General features: G+C 33.8%; 1 protein-coding gene across 2 annotated transcripts in view; it reads left to right on the forward strand.

Moving 5' to 3' along the window:
- Nucleotides 1-13619, forward strand: part of LOC149793180 (uncharacterized) — a 51490-nt gene extending 37871 nt beyond the window's left edge. Inside the window, exons 2-7 of one of the 2 annotated variants that reach the window (XM_089967109.1) lie at nucleotides 6223-6273; nucleotides 7651-7716; nucleotides 8848-8895; nucleotides 9635-9688; nucleotides 12112-12211; nucleotides 13029-13619. In XM_089967109.1, the coding sequence (XP_089823235.1) occupies nucleotides 7686-7716; nucleotides 8848-8895; nucleotides 9635-9688; nucleotides 12112-12211; nucleotides 13029-13404 (609 nt within the window). In that variant the 5' untranslated portion in view covers nucleotides 6223-6273; nucleotides 7651-7685 and the 3' untranslated portion in view covers nucleotides 13405-13619. The remainder of the gene's footprint in view (nucleotides 1-6222; nucleotides 6274-7650; nucleotides 7717-8847; nucleotides 8896-9634; nucleotides 9689-12111; nucleotides 12212-13028) is intronic. The other variant, XM_089967107.1, reaches the window with a different exon arrangement.
- The last annotated feature ends 8069 nt before the right edge of the window (nucleotides 13620-21688 follow it).

Below are 21688 nucleotides of genomic sequence, written 5' to 3' on the forward strand. Positions count from 1 at the left end.
TAAGAATGTCTTCAACTCACTACCCACATCAATGTTATTTAACGCTGAAAAGATTAGTTGAAACCAGCCGTGTCAAATGGGCTAGGAAAATTAAAGTTTTATTATTTCTCTTCATTTTTGGTTATGTTTGGCTAAGTTATTATGTTGGAGACGAAACACAATTTTTCTCATTATTTACGCAAAGAATTGTGGAGTCAGCTTTCCAAAACTGGAAAAGTTATATTCTCGAATCACATAAATATGTTTATTATAGCATGTATAGAATTGAAATAGAATCAGAACAATATATATCAAATGGACTGTGTATTTTGTAGGAAATTACTTGCTACATGCAGGTACTCAGACACTTGCTGAGAGCGGAGACAGGTAGGAATAGTAGGATTAAGAGAAATCATAGGCACTGTGACTTATGCCGGAAAATAATGTACACTTGGTAGAAGATCAATTAAATTTCGTTTTGATTTGTCCAGCTTATGATCATCCAAGAAAGAAATATTTTAATGAAGTTTATTATCTTTATCCGCCTGTATAAAATATTTTATCCCTCGTGAGTAATAATAAAAATATTTTTAATATATAAAATCGTTCTTACCATATCATTTCGACTTTTCGTTTTTGATAACGGTAAATGATACACTTGGCACATTACAGTAGTAACACCTTTATAATATCATACACCGATTCTTTATGGGAAATTGTGTATGTGAACTATATTTCATTTCAGTACACCATGATGCACACTTCATTTACACGTATTGCATCTTATAACATGGGCCCGTGGTCTACATTATCACTGATTATTACGGAAGTTCCTTTTCTCCTCATATATCTTGTTTGATATCATGTAATATCAAATCATTTTCTGTAAGTCGCTCAGCAGAACGTTGATCCCATGTTATTCTTCTTTTTTTCACAGTCGATAGCTTGAGTAGAAATGGACAATATAACCTTCATACTTAGGTTTTTATAGAGAGAGAGAGAGAGGAGGTGGGTGGAGGAGTACTGAGAAATCAGTCTTGAATAATCCACGATAATGAAACCACACCATGCTTTGGTGAAGCTAGAAACATAACGACGCCAAGGACTAAAACTACATTCTGTATAGCCTGACACGATCAGATAACTTTTGGTAGAGGTACACGTCAGAGGTTTAAACAATGAGATGATTGATCTTTATGCATTAGCATTATCGTGACCACGACCGAGAGTGTCAAGGTTGGCCAGTAATGGATGGTAATCGGTGGCCACCGAATATTATTTCCATATTCAATCTACGAACAAGGTGACTTCCAAAGTACTTCAAATGACAGCCTACGCGTTCAAAGTTAAAACTGAAAACCTTTATTTCCGACGTTTTTGCTGAGAAGGTGCCTACTAAAAGGAATTGTATTGTTTTAGCCCGGATTTCTATGGGTATGGCCTGTTACTCTTGTAAGCTTATTCAGAGACAGAACTAAATTCGAACAGAGATAATGAATGAAGGTGAAGTCATTTATATGAAAATGGAAACATTACAATTTAACGATCCTCTGAGTTATTTCACATATCCTTGTGCAAAATGCCTATGAACATTTTGAAACAAAATAAAATGTCTACAAGATATTTTCTTCACTACTAAGACAACGACGAAATAAATACGTTGTGCTACACCGTTTGATTGAAGATAGATACAACGGCTTTGTGTCATTGCAATCTCACCTCTGTCTGCGTGTGTTCGAGTCCAAGGCTCGGCTAGCGTGGGTACGTGGGAAAGTTTGCCAGTAGCTTCTCGTGGATCGGTGGTTCTTCCGTGGGTTTTCCAGGGTTCTTCCTCCACCAGTTATACTGGCCGCCATGTATAGCCTATATTGTGCTGAAAAATGGCGTTAAACCCTAGAACAACAATAACGCCAGACTCACATTCCACCTTTTTGATTTCCTTCAAATATTCAAGCATTTTTAGCCTAACATCGACATTCTACAACGTTGTTTTGGAATTTTTCGATAGTTGTTTCTCACACACAGCGGTATCTAACCATTCGACTAAGCCTCTGCGATTGCCAAAACTGGTGAATTCGTGTACCGAAAGAAAGTCATGCCCGATAAAATGTCTGCTATCGTACCACCTAAAATATTTCAATCGGTGAGCCATCAGTATGTTGTGTATGATACATTTTTGACAGACCCAAGAAATTTTGGATACAGCATGCTAGCAACGGCGGAGAAAATAAGATAGGTCCATATTATGTTGACTGATGGGATTTAGAATACGAACAGACAGTGCACACATTTCACAGGTTTTTATGGCATGGATGTGATACGTGATATCCAAGTCGAGAACTGAATAATCCATATGCTAGATTGACCATCAAAGATTTTACGAAATAACATATATACGGTGTTAGAATTTTAGAAGTTTAGCTATATCGTATGCTGATAACGTGGGAGTGAGAAAACGATTACCATTAAAAACAGAACCATAATTTCGTCGCATCATCGAAGACTATGACGTCGTAGACATTGAACCTTGAGATTCTGGAGATTCTTTGTTTAGAGGAAGAACCTAGTTTACACTATTGTTCCACGAGGCCGAATAAAATCTCAAGAAGATCAAATTATAACACATTGATGTTTGATAGTTACACTCGAATATGCCCCATTTCCAGCAGGCCTTCCTAACCTTTTATTAGAAGATACTGAAATGACCAAAATTCAGTGTATCATAAATGACAATACGAACACAGACACAGACATCCGAGAGGCTCCAGAAAACAAATTCACCTATACTTTGTTCAACAAAGTTAATTTATTTTTTTAACACAACAGCAGCAGCATGGACACTTACCATTATCGTGCTTAACCGGAGAATATACTGATTTTCGAAAAGGAAGCCACGAACAAAAACTTGCACGGTTCTGTAGTGGGAGAATCTGGCCCTTTTAACAAAGTTCAAAGAAATCGTCTTGACTCCCGATGAGGACACAAAAAGACGATGTGGGATTTAAAGACAGAAAAGAGAAAATCAGGCAGGGCAGCAATTTACAAATTATGCTCTGTTTTCACATGCACGTGTGGTGCATGACAAGTATTTGTTGAGTGAATAGATGTGCACAAAAGACTGAATCGAAGTAATATAGTTGTCCATTTCATGTATAATGCTAATGATTTCAAAACAACCAAAGAAGAAGCCTGACTGCACGTGCGACATGTAGAAGTCATATGTCTTGTAAAAAATAAGACTTCTTAGACTCTGACCAGAAATACGGCAAAGTATCCAAGTCGACGAGACGATGTCAATCATTTTAACATTGAAGTTGGAGGACTCCAATACAAGATCGGCGATCATGTGTTGCACGGTTATGTACCTAAAGGTTTCTTCATTTGGCATCGTAAGCAATAATTCCTATAACATTAGCACAAAAACTACGTGCTTAATTCAGTTTTCTTAACCACTGGATAATACAATGAACTTAGTCCTATTTGCAGAGAAAATCTTGACACAACGGTAATAAATTCCTTTGAAACAGAGTACTCATGATTATAATACTACAGTTTAGCTGACTCACCAGTTTAACAGAAAGTACAGTTTCATGGCTTATACTTATCTTTGAAGTCTGATGGTGAACTTTAAATAAATACCTTGAAACATCATGACTTCCTGATCTACAGTTCGTTGAATACAATGGTCTGTAATGAAGATGAACGTCCCTCATTGAAAAGTTAAAGACGTTAAAACATTATGCCCTCAACACCTACGACGTTCATCAAGCCTGAAAAGATTGGGTCGCTGTTTACCCGCCAAGAAACAGAGGATGGGATAATCTGGTTTTATGCTGCTTCGACCGAATTCAAGAATACGAGAATGCACGGGTCAAAGTCGATGATGATTAGATAATACACCGTGCATTGTTTTCATCAACGAAGACATATATTTCCTATAGTACATTTATTTTCTTGTTTTGGACCCGATTGACCTAGAAAGGTTGAGAAATAGAAGGATGTTTTTGTAATCAGTATGGATATCGCTTTTCTCATTCGAACGCTACGTTTAAATTGATGGTAAGACAAAACTTCCTTAAACTCCGGAACACAGGTTTCACTTACTAACATTGTCAAGCTGTCAATATGTTCGTGTTTTGTATTGTAGATTGTTTACCTTTCCCAATTTAGAAACTGAAGTATTGTACAGAGTTAGGTGGTACTTAATAATCATTCTATTTTAAAAAATTTGTTTAGCTATTATTCTGTATTTATCTTTACTTCACACACACGGACACACACACACACACACACACACTCTCTCTCTCTCTCACTCCCTCTCTCGTTTTGTTTACTTTCTAGAGGGATGATTTATTCCTCATCTGCATGACTTAAGTCCTGAAATGTGTTCCTACACCACCACTTGTATGGCAGACGCGGAGCCTAACCATAACATGCGCAGTGTTAAATTCCATTAGGCTTCATATTTGCCGATGCTGGTAAACAACGTTATTCAATATACTGGTCAATAATTATAGGTTACTGCATTTGTATGGGAAAATATGAACGAGTTTTGGGGATGGAATACTGCACGACCTGGGAAGTGCAGTATATCCATCCGACAAAACGAGTTCATATTTTCCCATACAAATGCAGTAAATATTTTATTATATGCTCATTTTTTTATTCTACCTAAGGCTTAATTATATAAACAAATTTCACTACAAGAAACAATGTAAATGAATGTATGCCGTATTCCAAACTAAATACACAAGCACATATTCATCATTACACAACAACAACATCATTACTGCGCACAACTCCGCCCAGATAAATCTGAACTTAGTCGCGCGCTCGACATAATTTTCGAAAGAAAATGGCGTGCATTGCAACAACGATTTCATTTGATCTGGAATGAATAGATTTTGATATTTTTTCGATTCTACGAGAGAAGAGGAGCGTGTTTACACCTGCAGATGTGTTTCTTTTTCTGTCTTTGAATGTTTGAAATCATAATGTAGGAAGAATATGAGGTCTTTCAATTGCAATTATCAAAAAGACTCTATGGAATTTAATGCTTATTTCATTTTGAGTGTAGTAAGGAGGATATAATTGCACTTATCATCGAAATTACAGTACAATTTCGAAATGTGTAATCAAGATTGAGAACCTATGACATGGCTCATGTAATTCGGATTCGGAGAACAAAGAAAGTACATTTTGAGGAAATTCAGGATTTAAAACTGTCAGTATATTATTTTGTCATTCTTATCACCAGCAAAAGAAGACAGTATATGACTTGTAACTTGTATGTTATTTGCTAGGACCTTTTCTTGCGTCTGTTGTATACTGTAGCTAGCCTAAATCCGAAACATTGTATCAACGCGGAATGTGCCAAAGCATCTGGTATGTGGCAGTCCACGAAACATCTATTTTAGTTCATTCAGAAACAAATTTAAACAACCACAATGTAAAGCGCCTCTTACGCTAGTATACATGATTTGTTTACAAATCAAAGTGCTGGCGTCTGCGTCCATTTTTTACAACAGAAAGTAGTTCCTTAATGGACGTGAATGCTATATGTGTATTGGCGCGCGGGTCCAGTATCGGGTAATACTGCTCGATTCTGATAATGTAAGTTAACGGGGAAAAAATGAGCATATAATAATGTTAAATTCTTCTATGTACCCTTATTGGCAAACGGAATATCTGATCAGGTTAGTCATCATAATTGCTTAGATTTACCTAGTGTGATCCCCATAGCTACCCTCCTGTAACATTGTATGAGGGCATTAAAAAATTTACTAATATAATACAAATTATCAAATGTTTCGAAAAAAAATTCTAAAAGGCACTGGCGATTTCGTTGCACTCAGTTAGGTAGAGACAGATGTAAACAGAATAAAAAACAACATAAATAAACGAGGAAGCAACACTCAATGACCCATCGCATATATTTCTTGACTGTCGGTCTGTTTCGTATCATCGCGTTATCTTGTGCAGTGAGATTGTTAGCTTTAAACAAACAACTACGACGAATACTGTTAATTCTCTCTCTGTCTGTCTCTCTCTCTCTCTCTCTCTCTCTCTCTCTCTCTCTTGGAGCAGCAGTTTCTGAGATAAAGTTTCACTCACATCAAAACTTGAATGTTCGTACAGTTTCGGGTGCTTTTGACAGGAATACGAAGCATGTTAGATATAATAATTGTGTTCATATGTTAATGATTAAAAAGGTGAATAAATGATTTCCTTTGTTAATTTCAGTGATCAAGTATTACACGATACCAACGACTATCTGGAAAGAAGATACAGAAGGTATTGTTATGTCTCCACACAAAGATTCCATTATATTTCCAATGAACAAAGGGTGACTCAATACTGATCAAATAATAATGGCCAGATATCGTTCATGCAAAATGTTCCCCTTAAAAGCAATTAGATTTGAAAGAACCTTACTGGAATGCTAAATATTGCCGACGGTTGTGGAATAATCTACATTTTGTCGACATTTTTTGTTTACACTATTTCAAAACGCTAAAGACGGCTTAATGGTCTGGCCAGAATAGACAAACATTGAATAATGAAGAAAGAGATTTCTCCTCAATCCCTTTGATCCATGGGGATGGAAAACAGAAGAATAGAGTTCCACAATATCATTTCAATATAGAAACAAGAAAAAAAAACATTGATACTTTAAAATGTAACAGGAGAGGATACATATAAAATTCAAGGAAAAACAGAGGTTGTTGTACGTGTGTTCTTCCTCTATGAGTTCGAATCACATGAAAGTATTTTTCTTCTTGTTCATGCTCTCGATTCCTCTAACAAAATAAATCTAAACGAAAAAATTGTTTTGAGTTACTCGCAACTCTGTTTCATTTTTTATTGTTTACGAAATGGTGCATTGTGTTTTTCCCCTTACTTGCAGACAATACCTTTTATCACGAAAACGACATCAAGCTGTTGATAGCGAAAGTATTTTTAAAAAAATAAAATAAATTATGTGTTCGTCTTTGACGAGGTGTTTTACAATTCATCATCATCTTCTGAATTTATTAAAGTTTCTATTTAATTTGCATTATTATTATCACCAACATTCTTAAATCATGAATACAAATGATACAAACTCTAGTGATTCTCGTTCTATTTTTCTTGAAATCATCCAACAATATATGTAAAATCCTTGGCATTTCTACAATGCAGTGGCCGCAGAATATTATGAGCTGAGTGTTTGTGTTTATTAATGCATTTATTCAATGCAGTTTTGAATAATTTGTTATCGTCAGTAAGCCCTATTTTGTTATTTGCTATAGGAACTTGTTTTCTTTTTCCTGGCTTGATTATACTTCTAGAACACTTGGCAAGCCCAAAACATTGATTTACATTATCAGCGTTTAACGACATAATAATGCTGCGAATATTCATTGAAAAACTACGAAAATGAATCGAAGATCGATTACATGCAACAGTAAAAATAATTTGAAATCAGGCGACAAGATGAGGTTTTACCTAGTACAGTATCAAATCTAATGTCAACATTATGTTTGATGCATTTATTATGTTTGGACAAATGTAAGCTGATAAATTTTGCCATATATGACTTTAAAGTCTGTACATTTTCTAACATAGTAGAATTCGAAGTTTATGAGGAAGACGAGCAGTATGTCTAATTGTTTAATTAAGAGAGTCCAGTATTCACTTTTTCAGGGAACAATCGTTACACAAGTATGGTGACTTTCCTCAAGGAAAATACGGAAGGTATTGAGTCTGAATCATTCCTTTTCGTGTTTAGAATTAATACAAATTTAATGCTTGTCTTGAAAGCGATCTCACTCGAATGCCTTATGTATGGAGAGAGAGAGAGAGAGAGAGAGAGAGAGAATAATGACAAGACAATAAAATTCTAGAGGCTAAAGTATTTTTTATTTTAATTCCCAGCCGATTAGGTATATACTTTTTCTTACTTGGAAGTACGGAGCTTTTTATGAAAAAGTAATGAACTTTTTCGAAGGAAAATTTGTATTAGTTGTTAGCAATAGTTGATTTGGAGATCAAAAGTGAATGATAATATGTTACAGAAAAATACTTAAAAAGTCCGGATCTTGTTGGATATATTTGGTTGTAGTTCTTAGCACACAACACATTAGACCAAGATTGTTCATCCAAGCAGAATGTGTATGTTGTGTATAGTTTGGTACTTTCATAAATCAACCATTAGAGGGCCACAGAGTTGAGCCAGAAAGATAATGCAGAAGGTGTCTTTCTAATTCCGGAAACTTAAACAGATTACCTGTACATTATCTCATTTTTTTAATATAATAATTTGTTAGAGTTCAGACACCATCATGAATTGAAATACATTCTGTCAGAAATTAAGTTAAAGTCGAAAATATGTAACCACCAGGTTGGTTGAATAGCGATCAAACGCATCCATGCAAGATTTATTGAAGCTGAAGTCAATTTAATGGCATGTTAAACACAGATCTTTGATGGAGAATCAACAACTATTTGGGGTTTAACGCCGTATCAGTACATGAATGTCAACAAAACAACAAAACATGAATAGCACATGAATACCAGCATCAAAACTGGTACTGCAGCAACATCAGCATTCATAACAACTACAAAACCGCAACTACTACTATTACTAATGATAATATTGAAGAAAAACAATATACCAGAAAATCAAGCATTCCTTTCTTGAATTTTCGGTCGTCTTAATTCTGTTTTCTTGTTTGTGTTCTTCTGCGCATTCGTATACCGTTGTTGTTTTGTTCTCTCTACATATGATATTATTTCAAAAAGCATCCAGCATTTTAGACCGAAGGGTAATATGTTTCTTTTAATAAGGCAGAAAATACCTGCAGTATTCCCATCATTTTGTTTCAGGAACCAATCATTACACGACTCCTGCTGTGGTCCAGGATGTATATACAGAAGATACGTTTTCTTGCAATTAAAATCTTTATCCACGTTTGTTTAAAATACAATTCTGCATACGTAGATGAACAATAATCTCAGTGATATGTTTATAATCGTTCACTGGACATCAGATTCTTTCATTTTTGGAACGTTACAATTGATACACAATCATCAACACAAGATTTTTCATGTAAGACTGAGCAAAGATGATATCAAGTTACTGGAATGCTAAACGGAACATTATCACACGAATGAATTTTTATGCCAGGAAAATGAAGCAAGATGCCTTTTTCAGAGTCACTGCTGCATCCTAACCAGACTGGCTCTGAAGTCATTGAAAATAATTTTTTGTTCAAGGTGGAAAGTGATTTTGAATTCATTATGTTGAGAGACAAATGCAAAGGAAAAGTAGATAATAAATAAATAAATAAATTTAAAAAAACATTTCTGTTACAATGATATTTTCTCTCTTCTACTTCCTACATTCTTTTCGACAAATTCAGATGTTCTCTTCGTAGAGACCAATACTTTGATTCGAAAATAACATGCTGTTACGGGAATGAAGTTGGTTAATTGCTTAAATGATTTTAGGAATATGATGGGAAGGGATTTTTATTTTCACTGCAAGCCTGGCAATACCCTTATTTAGCTGTATTTAACCATAATCTGAAGCATCCATCATATTTAAAATAGAGGAAATATGTATCTTCGTTTAAGGCAGAAAATTCATACAGTATTCGCTTTTCTTCTTTCTAAGGCATCAATCAATACAGTACTGCGGCTATGGTGCCAGAAATGGATGAAGAAGGTACCATATATATGATAATAACTTTTAATTTTACACCTACCTATCTTTAATAGTTCTACAGCATTCTTGTTGACTGTTTGATAAAATAATATGTTAGACTTCAAATGCGTTCACATTAATTAATACAGTTCGTTCCATTTTAGGTGAGAAAAAAGTTTTAGCTCGTTTTATTGGATTTACAGAATGAATGATTTTTACGAGGAGCAGGGACATTCTTTACTAACATAAATAGGTTGACACTATATGATAACAGAGACAAAATAAGAGCTTGGCCTGCGGCGCATTTGGCTTTCGCACCTGAGCTCAAATAATGTCGCATATCTTTACAATTTCAATGGCAAAATAGCATTGTCACTTTTCGTTCGATCAGACTTGATGTTTGATAAAGTTATTTATGGTACTATTTAGAACGTACTGTTATATTCAAGACTTGCAATCCATTTTAACAGATTAATCCATCCCAAAGCGATCGTTGTCATATGCTGCCGATACTTATAATCGACCTATTGATGGATCTTGACATCAGTTGCTCAAGATAATCTAATGCACAACATGATCTATTCAATGCACACTTAAGGGACGAAAACGTCATATTTTTTCAATTTTTCATATTATTCTACATAGCTCCAAACAAGTTATACTGTAGTCACTTCACCATACATACTTGCTTTTGAAATTGAAATAATATTTTATAAAATGACTAGCATGTTATTTACGTCGACAAACGCATATACTATTTTCCCCCATCATATACTTTATAAACAATATCAACTTATATTTTCTCTAGCAGATTTTATGTTGCTTTGGAAGTATCGATAGTACATGCCAGGAGTTAATAGTACAGCAATTCGTTCTCTAAATGATAGGAAAACATCTGTACCTGATCCTCTTTGACACAAAACATGTTCAAAAACATCAGCAAGGTCCCAATCACCTTGCATTTAATTTTTAAAAAGAATCAAATCTGTGAAATTCAGAGCAGTACCATTACAAACTCAGATAGTTATATCCTTTTTTTTAAATTAAAAATTGCATTTAAAAATGCATACAAAATACTTTAATATTATATATAATTTATAAACCACAGTCATGTCTTATGGTCTTTTATACCGGCGTTCATTTGACTGAAATGTACCAGACTAAAACTCTTATTGTTCAAGATATTGTGTGTGGGATACTTCAAAAGCGGTATAAAAATATCTGGTATGGAAGCATCAGTTTATACAAAATCAGATATTAAAAAATCACTTCACGTTTCCTAATTATCTTAGTGTCTGACAATAACATATTGTAAATATAATGGGTTATATACGCTGTAATCATTTGATTCATAATCGTTAGTTCCAACTGCAAATGGAATAAACGCAGCTAACCAAACTTTTGGAGATAAATCCCTTGCCTTGTTATGAAAGCTTCGAGAAGTTAAGTAATTTAAGCACGTTTAAATCTGCGTGCATCTATATGTCACATATGTCACTGATACTTGAGTACTCATGCAAAGGTTGAGATCTCTTTAGATGATTCTAATAGTATAGAAATAGTCCATATATATATATATATATATATATATATATATATATATATATATATATATATATATATATATATATATATATAATCGTTGTTTTAGAAGATAGTACATCTTATGACTATTTAGAAATGGCAGGAGATTCTTTTGAAGAGATATGTAGTTACATCTTTAAAGACATTAATTCATTATGAATGTCATGGTAATTGTAACTACTTTTTTATTATTGTTTTTCCTGGCTGAATTTTTATTCGGAATTTCATTACCTTTATCATTATTCTCAACCTGGGACATATATTCTTTATGCCAAAAATGAAGTATTTCATGAAGGACACTATCAATTGAGATACATATGTAGTTTTTTTAAAATATATTTATGCAGTCTAAATTTTGCAGATAACCTCCATTGTTCTTACGATTCTGCCTTTGTCAACTTAACATCATTCTCGAACGTCCACATTATCGCCAAACAACAAAGAGAATCACATTGGTTTCGGGCGATTATGGTCCTTGTTTCTGTTACAGTTTTCAATTATTTAAATGGAAGTGTAATTTACTTATTTAATGATAATGTCCTTCCTTTTCTGACACAACGTTATCTTTAGTCTATATAATTCGCCTTGATTCCATAACTAATGTATTACTGTTAAGACTTATCACTGCATACATATGCCACAATGTATACTCTATCTGAATTAAAGTATGGTCCTTGACTTAATAATTAATTCTTAAAAGGGTGAGGACCATCAAGTAGTTATGATAAGTGCTAGTCTATCCCATGGCAGTTGTTTAGGAAAGTGAGGCAGTTAGTGACTTGAAACAAATATATAACTAATTAGAACTTTTTAAACTTTCAGTTACCAAGTAAGAATGCAATCTTCTGTTTTGTTCTCAGACTTTCCGTCCAAGCGCCATTTGCTGTATATTGTTCTCGGGATGGGAGCTATTTTAGCTGTTGTATTTATCACCTGCCTTCTCCACAAAATAAGGATCTGGTAATTATAATTCTCAAATTATTGAAAACATAATGAAAGTTTCGAAAGGAAAGATGAACAAACTGGTATGTATTATGAGGTGTCTTCTTATTTTTGTGAATATTATATTGATGATATTCTCAAAATTTATACGTTTTGAATAATGTTAAAACCATTCATGTGTATGTGTGAGAATTATATTGGCTGTTTAGGTTTGAGAACTATATAACTGAAGTTAGATATAATATTATTCAATGGTCCAAGAACATAGGTGCGACTAAAGCTGATAAGGATATATAATTATGATGAAACTTTTCGAACATACAAAAATAGCTTTAGTATTATTAAACAGTCTATTGCAGAATCCAGAGATAGCACTGTCTGTTCTAATTGTATGTATTTTTAATCGTCTGTAATGATCTCGTCTTGCATGGATTTCTGTCTTCGGAATCTGGATTGACTGTACGGATGAGAATTAATTCATTGGTAGACGTTTGGGTGTGTCTGTTAAGCACGGATGATTAGACCACCGACTTTGTAACATCATTTTTTTGGAGATGAGTGCATGGTCGAGATGGTATAGGAGTTGGTGCTTACAAAAAGAAGATAGATGCCGTTTACCCGCGTTTACAGCACAAATTGTAATTCCTAAACATGTATGATAATGCTTTATAATCGTATATATATATATATATATATATATATATATATATATATATATATATATATATATATATATATATATATATGTGTGTGTGTGTGTGTGTGTGTGTGTGTATGTATGTATGTATATTTGCATTGTTAAATTTGTTTTTAACACAACAATTTCCTTCTCTAGCTCACATGTGGACAGAGTACCTAATAACAATAGATTTACTGATTCAAAAAGAGACGAAACTATACTGGAGGGGGAAAACCTGCCCGGAAATTACTGGACACTTGTAAGCAATGAAAGAGGTGAACTGAGCACCGCCATTGAAACGGAACGTCGCAGCGGACCAATATTAATTGAACAAACTGTAACTATGGCTACTACAAATAAAGAATCAGGGGGGATTCTGAGACCTGATAATATTAAAAAGAATGAGGAAGTCGATGGGTATCTCAATCCAGTTCACTCATGTCCAGTAGAATTAGACGAGTATATCCATCCAGTTCACTCATGTCCACATGGTTCGATGACTACATCCATCCAGTTCGCTCAGATCCTGTGAATGCAGATTTGTATCCAGACATCAATCAAGTTTTAGAATACCCTCATTAACAAAGTGCACGACATTTTCAAAAAAGGTGAAGTCTGCATCAGTGTATGATGATCCCTGTTTTTATACTTGGTGTCGTGATGTGAACTGAAGAAACATATCTAAGCCGAAGTGAAAGCTTTGATATCAATTTCAATACAGCAGTAATAAAAGTAGCATTAATCGTTCATTCGTTTTAATATAAACAAATCATATACCTCAAAGCAACATGTATCATATGTATGATATATTCAATAATCGAGAGCACATTTATATATGTCTCAATTTAATTGAATTTGAAATCATATAAACCAATTGCGCCGTAACCTTTGTCGCTAGATGACTAAGTCATAACAAGCGAAGAAAGTTTGCGAGGAAAGCCAAAAAATGCAACTGTGTTTTAACATGCGCAGATATTAAATAATAAGGTCCATACAGTCAACAAAAAAGAGCGCTCTACCAACATTCAATGTTCCGGAAGCACTGTATTATTTCAAAAGAGCCCTCTGGTGCTTGAAAACCCTTCAACTGGAATAAAATGACATATATATATATATATATATATATATATATATATATATATATATATATATATATATATATATATGGTTAAAGTAGTATTTGAGAAGTCGGTAGGTTTTCCATTAATTGTTGTTTGGAAATAAGAGATATAGTTAATTGCAAATAGTTCTAACTTTTACAGACGCCTTCATATCTGGAATCTCGACAAAACAATAAATGAACAAATAAGATCGGAAAATTACAATTTCAAAGCCCAACAATACTAATCCAATCTTCCTAAATTCTGGAATAATTTTGGATAAATTGCTAATGCAGCAACATCAAAAACAAAACACTTGATAATATAGTACAAATTCTACCTAAATTTTATAACTAGACCAGATATTAAATAGTTGACTAAAATCAAGCATATAACCCTGGGCCAGACAATAGAATAAAAGACAAACTAACATATATATGAAAGAGATGGAGAAAAGACACAGAAGATATAAGAGGTGTATGGACTATAGAAACAATAATTATACTCCCAGTTATTCATTGCCCGTAAATCTTTATGTTAATATGTTTACAAAATGATTGTATGCATTCTATTGGCATACAAACGAAACATATTTTCATTCTCGAGTTAGATAATTCTATTTCAGACTTACAAGGCAGGTTTTCGTATATATATATTTTAGAGCCTCTTGATCTTGACCCTAATAATATAATACTCGACGAATAGGTTATTTTATATCTGTCAGCAGGAAATAAAAGCATATATGTTGTTATTGTGTATAGTTCATATCCTTGAATTGTTTGCACTAATAACGGATATGTTGTAATTAACTTACCAACCAATGGGTGCATCACAAAACGTCTAGTACTATAGTTTTTCTTTCCACTCCAGTACACAGGGTCTTGGATATAAAATATTTATCATTTTAATACTGACAGCATGCATTTTTTTCTGGATCTAAGTGTTAAACGTCAGATATGTGTAGCACATTCTCTTAATACGGACGTCGGAAGAGGTCATCTTAAATGAAACTAATACATTGATACAAAGAGTTTAAAAATAGGTATAAAGTCATTTACAAAGCATCCTGCAGCATCACTTATGATAAGTGTTCGATTCTATGACAAATACACGATAATACATTTATGAATTTCATATCAGGCACAGTAAGAAGAACTCATCAAGAAAGTTAAGGCAATGGCCTGAGAATAAATAAGAGAAGCCAGTTTGTCGCATGGTGATATAGATACAATATCGCAAATCAATGTGATATTATAAGAACGTTGCATATTTAGGAAATAGGAAAACAACATATCACGCTGAAGCTCGGCACAGTTACATTCTGGTAGAACATATAACTCAGAATAATAACGTAAGATATGTAGTGACCACCAAAAAACAACATGCACAGTCCATTGAAGGAATTAAATGAAGAAGTTGATAATTTGTTTTTGTGGAAATAACACTGTTCAAATTGATATTGCTGATGAAAACATATGAGGAAAATAAAGTATATTAAAACTGAACCTCCGACCTCACATGGAAGTTGGAAGTAATGTGTATGACAGCTGATCCAGATGGTAGTAGCTACCAGGCAGTTATGAAGCGTCAGCATGCTGCTAAGATGCAGCCACGCAAGTGGAACTTTTAATCGATACATAGCAACCTGGGAATAAATTTTTTAAAAAAATTGATTAAGATGTCTAAGTATTAATACAATTGATTAAATGAAAGTCAAACATCAAAAGTAGTAGATGCCATAGTAAATGATGCCATCAATGTCTGATGTGTGAGGCTTCTCAGTTCAACTTTCACCAACTGTATAATTATTTCCTTTTGCACTAGTAGCTGCTGTAAATTATTCTAAAAGTAATATACTTTATTGTTATTTGTCACAAAGCAGCAAAATATACTACAGCGGATACTAAGCTGCACGTTGTCCTGGACACAAGCACAAAAACAGGCACACACACAAACACACAAACACACACACAAAGACACAATATCCATAAATATGGGGAGGCGTCCGCAGCTAGTATCAACGATAGAGTTTTCTTTGCATGAAATGAAATACAGGATATAAAAATAAATACAAGTATTTTATTGTATAATCTATTATATAGTTTGAAATTTGTGAACTTAATAACGGAATATAAAGTTAGATGCAATGACCAAGCAGTGCGTGTATCTCGAAACTATTAGTCCTCATTATTTTATTCCGCCATCGATTGACTATAACATAATTAATTGTCTGATGCCATTACCTGTTTATTTCGTAATGTCATCAAATATGTTTCTACCTATGACTGCAGATAAGCATTTACACATAAAAAGCTTGAAGGAAACAGCGAAACGTATATGAACAAATGCAATACATATTACTGCATTAAAATCTTATAGTGTTAAAATTAACGAAAGAAAGGATATATAATGAGGAGCAATTACTGCAACAAAGCATTGACTTGGTTGATTAAACTCTATCACTTGTTTTCAACAAAGCAAAATAAAATGCACTATCCCATTATATGGACTAATATCTTACTAAATCATAATTGTATGTAGTATTAATTAAATTTTGTAGTCAGTTAAATTTGTAAAAACAACCGAGGTACACTTTCATTCCAAATCATACTCTTACATACTATTTCTTGTATTCACTGCTCGATTTAACTTAGCCTTTTGTTGGTACTACAAATCCACTTTTGTGATGAAGCACTCTAAACAAAACTACACATATACACATATACTTATATAGGCATTAAATCTGGATGAAAACAAAATCACTGAAGAAGAACATTTTGTCGAGTATGTACAAATTTGACGAAACAAAATACGGTTATTATAGATGTTGATGACAGGTGTTTTAGACGAAGTCCATACCATATCATTCTCAACAATCCCTTACGAATTAAAACAATAAGTTGAAGGGATATTAAACCTGTCTCGTATGTATGTGTGTATGTATGTATGTATGTATGTATGTATGTATGTATTGTATTGCATGTATGTATGTATGTATGTATTTATGTATGTATGTATGTATGTAGTGAACATTAAAAGGTACGAAAAGGTAGCTCGGTGTAAATTTACAAATAGTTTTGAGGGACTGAAAAGCTACTTTAAAGTTTTACTGTATTTTAATTTAACGTGATATCAAGTGGCAGTTAGAACAATGGAATATTTGAAATAGCTAAAGTAAAACAGTTGACACAAATTATAATTTGTTGTTGATATTTAGAGCATACGATATGGTTGCAAAGGAAAGAAATTTGAACGGAGCCTGCAAAATTTGCTGCCGTGAAGATAAAGACGTTACCACATTATGAAATAGTACTATGTTCCTTTTTCCTTCAAATAAAAAACAGCAAAGTATGCAAAAAATACAAATCTCGACAAGAACAATACTCGTCGTAGAAGAAGTCCAACATAACGGCAATGCTAGTGAAAGCAAATTATCCGATACTTCGACTGAAATAAATTTGACGAAAAACAATGATACAGCAACAAAGCATAGAAGACCTAGGCAAACAATTGAATGTAATACAACGTCCAAAACATAGTCAACCGTACAAGAGAAGTATGCGGAGGTTCAAACAATGTTCAAGTAATGTTTGACTAAGTCGAAAGGATGATGCCTTCAGCCAATTTTTGAGCCATGCCTTTAAATTTAATAATCATTTTGTTTGCTGGAAAGTATATATATATATATATATATATATATATATATATATATATATATATATATATATATATATATATATATATAAAATCAAGGAATCGTAAAAAAACAATTTCGTTTAATCAAACTAAGTAATGTGGGCTGTAAAGAATCTTAAATGCACACATCAATGTATTACACAAACTCTAAGGAAAATTAAATTTAAAACATAAAATTACAATTGGTATCATTTTGGGAACATTGTTTTGATTTTAGGTGATAGCTTTGTTTAACTATCCTTAATGTAAACAATTTGGGAAAAATGCTGATTAACAACATTACCACATGTTCTGGTGATAATGATCTGATGAGCCCTTCAGATTGAATAACCACACAGTTTTCACTACATACAAATATGTAAGTATAAAAATAATAAAGCAAGGTCTTAAGACTAGTAAAATGAGAAAGTTGAGATGAAGAAATTGTAAAACAAAACACTAGTATATTGTTTATACAGTGCACATTATTTGGAAAAGAGTTAGTAATAGCATTTGACTATCAGATGGTACCAGGTCATTATATATTATATTTTTCATTCCTCCTCGGGATTTTAGATTTATTTATGCACAGGTTAACGCTCAGAAAGTTACAGCAGGTGCTTGCTAAGAATACATCCGTTTTTCTTCCCTTTATACCTGAACCGACTTTTGGCAAGGTTGCAGATTTCATCTGACCATAAACAACAAATCCTACACATTTAGTTTATGCGAACAGGTGAGGTGTTTATTACGTTGGGCTTTCTTGAGCCCACATTTTCCATGAATATTTGATAATCTATGAAAAATTAGATTAAAATGCAAATATTCACCTTTAAAACACCTAACGAGGGCAATTATCCATGAATGAATTTTCTCACATGTACAGCAATTATCATCCAATGAAAAGAGGAAATGCAATCCGCAATGGCCTGTGTTCTTTCTGTTAGATGTGTTCTAAACTTTCCAACAAATGGGAGGTTGAAATTGTGTGTTTGGATATGGAGAGTTGTGTCCAATAAAGGTAGAAGTACAACAGTGACAGTTACTGCATATTGCAATTAAATTGCAGGGTTTGGAAAGTCTTCAGAAAACAGTACAGCAACATACCTTCTAAAACCCAGGCATCAATATCAGTTGTTGTTATAGGGTTTAATGCTATTTTTCAGCACAAGATAGGCTACACATGGCGGCCAGTATTACTGGTGAAGGAAGAACCCGGGAAAACCCCGGAAATAACCACCGACCCACGAGAAGCTACTGGCAAGGTTTCTCACATATCCACATTTGCCGAGCCCAAGTTTCGAACCCACGCAGACAGAGGTGAGATGGCAGTGATCCGTGACGGAGAGCGCTTTAGACGACTCGTCCACTCGGGGCCCCCATCAATATCATTAATTAAAATGTAAATTTATAAATTGTTAACTTTTAAATCGATGTGAATAAAAAGGCTCAATTTGTTTTATGGTGTTTTTAAAAAAATATTTTACAAGAACGATCGTTCTGAATATAAAACGAAATATATTTCTAAAATTTGTTCAGTAGCGCATGATCTCAACATTCATTTTTGTTTGAGAACATAATAAACAAATAATATTTCCTCTCCAAACTTTTTGATTTAAAAGAAAACAGAGGGTAAAACAACAAATAATACACAACATTAATTGTCAGATGGATCAAAGACTTTGACTACAGTTCATTAAATAATACTTACATTCTGTATGAAATTAAGAACATTTGTTTATATTCATATTCAATTAAGAAATTGTGTAACTGAAAGTCCAAAACAAGTTAAAGTGATAAAACAAACATTAATAAGCGTCAAAGCTTATTTTGCCTTAGATAAATAAATGAAAAAGTCATGCAAATTGGTGTGATGCTCTTTTTGTGTCAATTTTGTCAGCTGAAAAGGTAAATAGTCAAGAACAAGATTGAAACTGAAGACGATGGATTTAGATCAATAAAAAAAGTCATTACTAGGAGACTCTGTATATTTACCCCCATTGTATGATGGGACAAGCAGTTTTAAAAGCCAAAGACTTTATACGGTGAATTCAACAGTAATCTTATAAATAATCAGATTAATATTAATTGGTTGAAATGCTTTGAAAAGTTTGGTCATACATAATTATTTAAGCAACCAACACGAGAAACCAACCACACAAGTCTTTAATAGATCATATGTATACCAATATGGAAGAAAATGTGATAAAAATACATATATTCGTGATCACTATTTTATTCATCAAAAATCAGGCACACACACTACCGAAAGTAGGCCCAAAATTTACCGATGTATGAAGAATTCCAGATCAGTATTAAGTGACTCTTCACAGACATGACATAACACACAGTTAATTCATAACAATTGGAATCTAGATCTTTAAAAAATGTTTTATCCTGAACATTCTTCTTTGTTGTTTATTCAGTCGAGGTTTACATTATTCTGGCGAAAAAGTGTTTCATTCATACATTGCTTCAAGCTTTACCTCTCCTTTCTTCGTTTAGCGTATTTGTGTTTATACAGCAAAACTGGTTGGAACAATTTGAAAAGGCTAAAATGAAGCTGGACCTCTTATACTTACTTCTTGAACAAATATCGTGCACCGAATAACATTATCATCATTATTATTAATTTTCTTTTCATATTTATTCCATAACACGACGTGACATTAGTAGTGACATAATAGCCAGTTTGGATTTTTATTACTTTTCACGCGTGCGAGCATGTATGTGTGTGTGTATGTCTGTGATTTCGATTTTTAACGTAGCTACGATTTCTGCAGTGTGGTAGTTTATAGTGATGTCTAGCACTGAGGCATCATGCCGCAGACATGTAGCATGATGTCCCCCCCCCCCAGTCACATTATCCTGGCACCAGGCCGACCAGTCCTACCACTAATCTCTTAATTCTAAACGCCTAGTATCATTGTTGTATGTCTGGTATGCCTCGGCCAGGATTCGAACCCACGACCTCTCGCATTTGGCGCACGCTCTAACCACTTAGGCCATTGGCGCGGTATATTTTGTGCAACTAGTAGGCTATTAGCATTAATAATCCATGAAACTAAAGTGGCCCAAGCTAGAGTCATTTAAAAACACATCGATTACAAATACACATTTTTGCATCTAACGGTCGCTTTTGCATATTAACTGCAGCTACCAACTGCCTTTCTTAGGGGGCAGGGGCCAATTTTTATGAACAACTTTATTGGTACAACCACTAGTTCCGGCCACCTTAGCACCATTCTTGATGAAGTTCCTGCATCCCATAACACGGCCGCTTATGCAACCGCTGAAGCCTCTGCCGCTAATAACGTTAGAATCGTTGCAAGGAATGGCAATTTTCCACCGTTATTTTCCATTTGTGTCACCTCTGGCCTAAATAATGTTAATGTCACCGAGGTGTTATTGAGTTTTGTCGCATTGGACTGAAGGAGTTGTGTTTGGGTCAACAACATGGGAATATATCCGGTTAATTTTGCTGGAGAAAGTTTCAGTGTGACCCCACAATCACTTTTAATTGCATCCTTTTACTTTTCCCAACTGAATTTCACTAAGGCCAACCTTCACGTCGTGATAGAACATTGCTATTTAACAATGTAGCACGTTCAATTATGATTTACCACAGGGACATCGAGGACCCTCATTCGGCCACCAGCACCTTCCTTTAACAGAGTCTTGTTAGAAAGTATCACAGCATAAGATCGATAATAACCACCAGCCGCACTTACATGTCCAGGTGTTCCGACGAAAAGAAATATATCAGGTCTAACGTACTAAACTCTTGTTGGGAAATTTGCAGACCTGTGTTAAAATGTTGATATACGGTCATAAATTGGGATATCCATGTGCAATATAAGGAGTGGCATCTGTACACTTAAGCTGAAATGGTACTCATTGTAAATTGTCGAACTCTCATAACCAGAGAGTGGTAAGGTGATCGATATGGTAATAGTTAAAACTCATTGACAGATATTTCTTACAGACATTGTTATGCATAATCTATATTTTGTGCGACTTTTGGTCTGTGACTGTCTCTAT

The sequence above is a fragment of the Sinohyriopsis cumingii genome, chromosome 8, assembly GCF_028554795.1.
Source record: "Sinohyriopsis cumingii isolate HCF-2022 chromosome 8, ASM2855479v2, whole genome shotgun sequence".
Classification (NCBI taxonomy): Eukaryota; Metazoa; Mollusca; class Bivalvia; order Unionida; family Unionidae; genus Sinohyriopsis; species Sinohyriopsis cumingii.